We start from the raw sequence: 6,921 nt of genomic DNA, 5'->3' as shown, positions 1-6,921 counted from the left end.
TTGGTCTAGTGCATGTGACCAAAAAAGTGTACTCTTCTTGGATTACATTAGCTGATTGTTGTGCTTTGTCATCAGAAGAGTCTGCTACTGCATTGCCTGCTTCTTTCCTTTTCTCTTTTGCAATCCGCTTCCTACATTCACTGATGTAGTGTCCAGGCTTATGGTAGTAGTGACATTTGCTCTTCTTTTAGGGCTTGTTTGCATCCCCTTTGTCAGACTTTTCACCACCAGAGAAGAGGGCTATCCATGACCATCCTTGCTAGACTGTTGTCCCCCATGCCTAAAGCTCTTTGCTTTACCCTTATCCTTGGCTGTAAATGCCTTGTCTCCACCACGGTTGCTCGATAAGTTTTCTCTTGTTTACTCTTCCTACAAGAGTAAACGAGCTCTTCCTGCAAGAGTAAACCCACGAGCTCTTTAAAAGTGACGGGATCACCACCTCCTCTCATTGAGAGGTTGAGAGAGGTGTGAAAATCTAATCTATCTCTTGTCCCTCTCCTACCCTATTCTCCTCAAACTCAAGCAAGGTATGTCTTCTCTTTTCCTTCATCTCCTATGCAAACAAGCTTTCCATGAAAGCTTTCTTGTGATTATTTTCCTTCTCTTTTCTATCTTTTAAGTTTTTCTTTTCTTCTTTTTTTCTTATATTTGAAGCTTAACCCTAACCCTAGCTTCTACATAGAAACCCTAATAGAGAGCTTTGATGGAGAGATCTCCATCAAAGCTCTCTTCAAGCTACCTCGACGACAAGACAAACACTTCTCAACTCACTTGTGAAGAGATCGTGAGATTCCCCTAAATTAAACTAAAAAGAAGCTACATAAAAAAACATTCTCTATAATTATATTCTAGGGCCTTAGAGAAATAACGCTAGTATTTAATGTGAAATTTTCATAATAATTGATCTCAAGCAATGATGGTTGTGAGTCCCAATTTAGTAACTATGATTTTCTTACTTATTGCTGAGGTGATACCTCATACTGTTGGATCCATGCTTACTAGAACTAGAGAGAGCAATAAAGAATAAAGAATAAAGGATAAAGGATATGATGTTTTGGCTACATCCGGACGTCTAGAAAGGCCTAGGTTCTTGGTTATTAAAGAAAAAAGCAATGAGTTATGATGGAGGAAGACAAGTGGTCTAGTAGTAGAGGTCGAGATCAAAGGAGAGTATCCATCGGGCAGGCATAGCCGGCACGAGCTCAACGAGGCGATTGGTGACAAGGCCGCGCGCGAGGAGGAAGTCGCCGGTTCCGCCAACGACGGTGAGGGTGCGCACTTTCTGGGCCTCCACGATTTGGCCCATGATGGTGAGGGTGCCCTTGTAGGTGAGCCGACGCCGAGCGGTTGGAGGCGCCCAGCGTCAGTGGGGCCTCGAAGGTGGCCACCACGCCGAAGGAGAAGGGGTTGGAGAAGTTGCCCGGAGGGGGCGAACTGTACACCGAGGTGAAGTAGGTGTTATTCACGGCCGTGCTGTACACGGTGTTGTGGAGGTAGAATCTGTAGTGGGACGGCCCGGCGGCGGCCTTGATCTTCTTCTTGTGGCAAGACGCCGGCGTGGCATTGAAGCTGATGGGCGCCAGTAGCAGGCATGATGCGAGGAGCCAGCGGCGGCGGCTGGTCATATTGCTGGGGGCTTTTCAATACAGCGGTGATCACACAAGAGTACCTCGCGGGAAAATCCAAGACAGTTGGATGTAGAGCTGAGCTGATGAGATGAGGAGTAGTAGACCTGACGGGTCCTATAAAAACACAACGCCGCTTGACCTGCTCTAAGGTGAGCTGGCAACGAGCGCGTTCGTGTGTGTATTATATGCCAATAAGTCAGCATGCCGTGCGTATTGTAAATGTTATTATGTTTATCAATTCGATTTACCACTACACGAAAATGAGCGTATATGATCAAATCCATGGTGTTAAAGCGTTGAGTTGGTGTGTTAAAGCGTCGAGTTGGTGGATCCCATCATGTCATTAATAAAAAGTAAAACAAGGTTAGCTACATTTGTAAATCAAAGTATCCAACCTAAAGAACGATGTGCAAGTGTCCAATTGATGTTTTGTTTCATGCTAATGCATCTGTAGAGCAAATCTTACCGTGCTCATCTCATTAATATGATTTGACAACTAATCACGAAATCACGTTGTTAGCTTAAAGCGTCGGGCTATACTATGCTTGGTATTGACTCTACAAAGCAAGATGTTTTGCATCCGAGTTCATTATTTCTAGTCTTCACTGCAATGCTACTCAGGTTATCATAATGGATAACAACCTACCTACCCACATGCAGCCCCAAACCTCTAACAAGTAGCTTATGTAATCAAGCTACCTCACATGCTGTCATCTTAGCACCCATGTACTCTGCCTCTAAACTTGATAAGGCAGCCGTTAGCATGGCTGCTTCTTACTCCTCCTCCATGATGTAATAACACCATTCCCAAAAGAAACAAAACCTGCTAGTACATCTTCTATTCAAGATGCTACATGCCCAATTTGCATCAGTGTATCCAAACACTCTGCAACTATATACCAGCCTCATAAAAGAGGCCATAATCCATTATGGACCTCACATAGAGTAGTGTGCATCTCCGAGGAACATAGTGTTGGTGATCGTCATGTAGATCAAGCTTCCCAACTCTTCCTGTACGTAGAAGCATTCTCCAAAATCTCATATTTTGTTCTCTTGCATAGATTATGAAATATTAGCTAATATGTGCTGGGATTAATGATTAGGACTAAACAAAGATGTTCCTACACCACAACAACGAAAATATCAAAGTGACTTGAAGATTTTCAAGGCTTGATAGGAGGTTGCAAGGAGCTATATAGGATGCCCTAGACAAGGGACAAATGGGATAAAGAAAGTTTTGTTTTATACACCTAACTAGTCTTGAACACATACATGCTCATGTACTGTACTCGTTCAAAAATAAACACCCATTTTTATTTGCTTGAATGAAAAGTTGTACGTTTAGTGTTGTATTTCATGCTTTGATTCGTAAAACCTGGAGGCACGGGTATATATGTTGAGAAGTTCACTTTATGTAAATGTACTTCTTTTACTTACAAGGCTTTTGAGATCATAAGAACAATAAAGAATACTGATGGTTTCATCGGGACGTCTAGAAGATGTGGCAGGGCCGAGGTTCTTGGTTATGAATTGAGGAGAAAAGCAACGCCTAAGGTGAATTGTTGTTGAGGAAAGACAGCAGGCATGCCAACAAGTGGTCACCTAGTAGTAGAGGTCGAGATCAAAGGAGAGTATCCATCGGGCAGGCATAACCGGCACGAGCTCGACGAGGCGATTGGTGACGAGGCCGCGCGCGAGGAGGAAGTCGCCGGTTCCGCCAACGACGGTGAGGGTGCGCACTTTCTGGGCCTCCACGATTTGGCCCATGATGGTGAGGGTGCCCTTGTAGGTGCCGTCGTCGATGGTGGCGGTGAAGGTGTGGAAGAGCACGAAGCCTTTCTGGCTGTCCAGCACGTAGAAGCCCTGCGCCACCCCAGCCGACGCCGAGCGGTTGGAGGCGCCCAGCGTCAGTGGGGCCTCGAAGGTGGCCACCACGCCGAAGGAGAAGGGGTTGGAGAAGTTGCCCGGAGGGGGCGAACTGTACACCGAGGTGAAGTAGGTGTTATTCACGGCCGTGCTGTACACGGTGTTGTGGAGGTAGAATCTGTAGTGGGACGGCCCGGCGTCGGCCTTGATCTTCTTCTTGTGGCAAGACGCCGGCGTGGCATTGAAGCTGATGAGCGCCAGCAGCAGGCATGATGCGAGGAGCCAGCGGCGGCGGCATCTGGCCATGTCGCTGGGGGCTTTTCAATACAGCGGTGATCACACAAGAATACCTTACTTGTTCAGCCTGCCGGAAATTTATTTTTATTTGGAAAATCTAAGACCCAATTAATTGGTAGAAATGCGGAAAGTGCTAGTGCGATGATAGATCTGATGAGGAGCGCAGTAGACTTCATACGGGAGCGCAGTAGGCTCCTATAAAGACACAACGCAGCTTGACCCGTTCTCGCTCAGCTGGCAACAATCGCGTTCACGCGAATATACTACTAGTATTGCACCCGCGCAGTAGGCTCCTATAAAGACACAACGCAGCTTGACCTGACCCGTTCTCGCTCAGCTGGCAACAATCGCGTTCACGCGAATATACTATATATATGAGTACAAGCGGACAAACTGCCAAACTGGGCCGGCGAATAAGTCAACGCTCCGCCGTTTAGTGGATTTTTTTTTTTCAGGCATCCCCAAAAGGGTCTGTCTCTTGCGGTTTGTGTTTATTATGAAAGGAGCATCACGCAAATCACAGTAATAAATGTTATGAGCATAATACATAGAAAATGGAAACAAATATGAATCAAACTATGAGTATCAGACATGAGGAAACCATAGCGATTCGTGTGCTGCATGGTATTGTATCGTGGTAGGTGGCCGGCACGTGGGAAGTGCATGCAAGTGTACATAGACAGAATTGTCATGATGACTTGAACTGTGCGCCACAACCATCCGACCAAACCCATCGCTGGACACGTCTGATCCCACAATCTCCTAAAAAATCATCATGGAGACGAAAACAGTGTTGCACAAAATGTGCATCATGTGAATGATCATCACTGATAATATAGAAATGATACTCTCGAATAATGACACGGGTCTCGGGGATACTCGCTATCCCATCTACATGAGCCTCTGCATGTCGATAGCTAATGTGGACCATAATAGCAACCTGGTGAGGTAAGCAATACATACGTTCAGGACACAAAAAATCAAATAAGTAATGTAGCTCAAACATAAAACAAATATTACAAAATATAACCATTACCTGCTCTGAGAAGTAATACTCAGATTGTATCTCCTGAAAAGGTGTGAAGGTGTAGTTCTCTACAAAATCAATCACAGAGACGACCACACCAATAGGAAACTCTGCTAGGCATGCTCGGAACTGACAATCCTGCCACTTGGCACAATGACTGTGCCGTATATAGGGGTAGATCTGCTCCCTAAATGTGGCTGTGAAGTGACAATGTGGTGTATGTTTTTCCACGAGCTGCAACTTCCTGGACTGTCCACACTCTGGAGCTGGTGTGTCACATACTCATAACGTTGCCATGCCACTATTTCTTGGTCACTTGCATCAAGATCTACCATCTGTAGATGTGCAAGTGAACCACATGATGTGCAATTGCTCTCCACACAAGGCATCCTATGGAACTGGGCATCCTCCGTGTGTGCACACAAAAGAGAGTGGATGAAATCACGTGGACTACGAGGCAATTCTCTATGCCCACTAAGAGAACGGAACACATCATAAAAAAGTTTGAACTCAACATGGTAGCGACAACAACATGTGTCACGCTGACATGAGTACCTCACAAACCAAGGCGTACACCCCTCAAATGACCTTTGCCCAAATTTAAGCTCTGGATACGAAGCCACAAACTGAGAATACAACTCAGTTTGGGTCATTTCAAGAAAGCAAGCACCGTGCTCAATGAACACTCCTCTTGTCACTCTCTTACGCTAAGCTTTCTTGAAAACTGGCGAGGCACGACAATTCTCCTCCCAAAAACTTTCTATCAAGGTTCTAGTGGTTTCATCTAGTAGGCGATCATGCCTAGCTACACGACCAGTACTCGCCCACAAAGCACCAACCTCATTGGCATCTAAACTTTGTCGTCTAATAGACCCAACTCTAAGTGCGTGTGGTGCTATGGAAAGGATGCGAGATGTGGCACTAACCTTACCCTTCATTTGGGAGCTACTTATGGCTGCCACAATAGCCCGTCGAGCAGCCAAAGCATCCGTAGAGTTCCTCTTCTTGTTAACTATATAGGAATGATGAACACTTTGTAGCACCACCATGCCAGCTCTCCTCTCTCTTCGACCTCCAATGTCGGAAAGCGCCCTGCAGTTGGCCATGTTGGGCAGATCAATCAAAGCATCAAGCACACATGCCTGTGATGAAGGCGTGAGGTCTTTGAAATAGGAATGGAAGATTGCATGGGCGCGACGATGTGCCCCTGACTTTGATCTAGTTCTTTCCTATCCACACGAAGGGCGCCCAAAGGAGGGGGGTGGGTTCTTGTAGAAGAGAGGACTCAGGAAGGGCGGGTTCATGTGGATTATCTAAACTAATGGGTAGTGGGGGGGAAGAGGGCGAAGGGAGAGAAAGTGGAAGAGAAGGAGCAAGGCTTGGATCATCGCCAACGGAAGGTGTTGCTCGTTGACGTGCTCTCCACTCTCTCTTTCTCTCACGAGCTACCCTTCTCCTCTCCTCCTCTTGAACTTGGTGGACGGAGGGGAGTCTAGTCCTATCACGTTTCCGACTCCTACGACTTTGAGAACCCATTCTCAAGGAAGCTAAGAGAGAAAATATTATAAAGGCTCAATGATGGGATAGTACTAGAGATAAGTGTGGGATAGTACTAGAGATGTGTGATTATATAGGAAAAATAGGTTATCCACTTCAAATCTCATTGGATTTCCTATATCTAAGATTGATTGGATAACTAAGATAAACATAAAGATAATTAAAGATAAACTATTATCCACTTAAAAATTAATATTATTAATAATATTTATTAACAAGTCTAAATATTTATCATTACTAGATATATAAATATATCTTTAAAGATATCTTTTATTTTATAATTATATAACTGCTTTTTTTAATAAAGTATTTTTTTTTAAATTTTATTCAAAGGTTTATTCTACTTTAAAATTTTTTAAGAAATATTAAATTATTTTTTTAAAAAAAATTAATAATATGAACTTTAATAATAATATTATTGATCTAATCTCAAAATATAATCCTTTAAAATTAGTGATTTTAAATTCTTTTATTTAATAAGTTATATATATTTTATTATTTAAAATTCTATATTCTATTTCTCTAAATTACTAAATTAACTTTTTC

The 6,921-nt window shown here is 43.8% G+C and overlaps 1 protein-coding gene across 1 annotated transcript; it reads right to left on the bottom strand.

Moving 5' to 3' along the window:
- Positions 1 to 3,022: 3,022 nt before the first annotated feature.
- LOC147609075 (dirigent protein 6-like) lies at positions 3,023 to 3,968 on the bottom strand. Its single transcript, XM_086788462.1, has one exon. The coding sequence runs from the start codon at positions 3,798 to 3,800 to the stop codon at positions 3,231 to 3,233; it is 570 nt and encodes a 189-aa protein (XP_086644588.1). The 5' UTR covers positions 3,801 to 3,968; the 3' UTR covers positions 3,023 to 3,230.
- Between the last annotated feature and the right edge of the window lie 2,953 nt (positions 3,969 to 6,921).

The sequence above is a fragment of the Cibotium barometz genome, chromosome 52, assembly GCF_041138505.1.
Source record: "Cibotium barometz isolate CiBa-2024 chromosome 52, ASM4113850v1, whole genome shotgun sequence".
In the NCBI taxonomy this organism is placed as follows: Eukaryota; Viridiplantae; Streptophyta; class Polypodiopsida; order Cyatheales; family Cibotiaceae; genus Cibotium; species Cibotium barometz.
The sequence above is the reverse complement of the archived record's forward strand: the minus strand, read 5'-3'. Positions and strand labels throughout refer to the sequence as shown.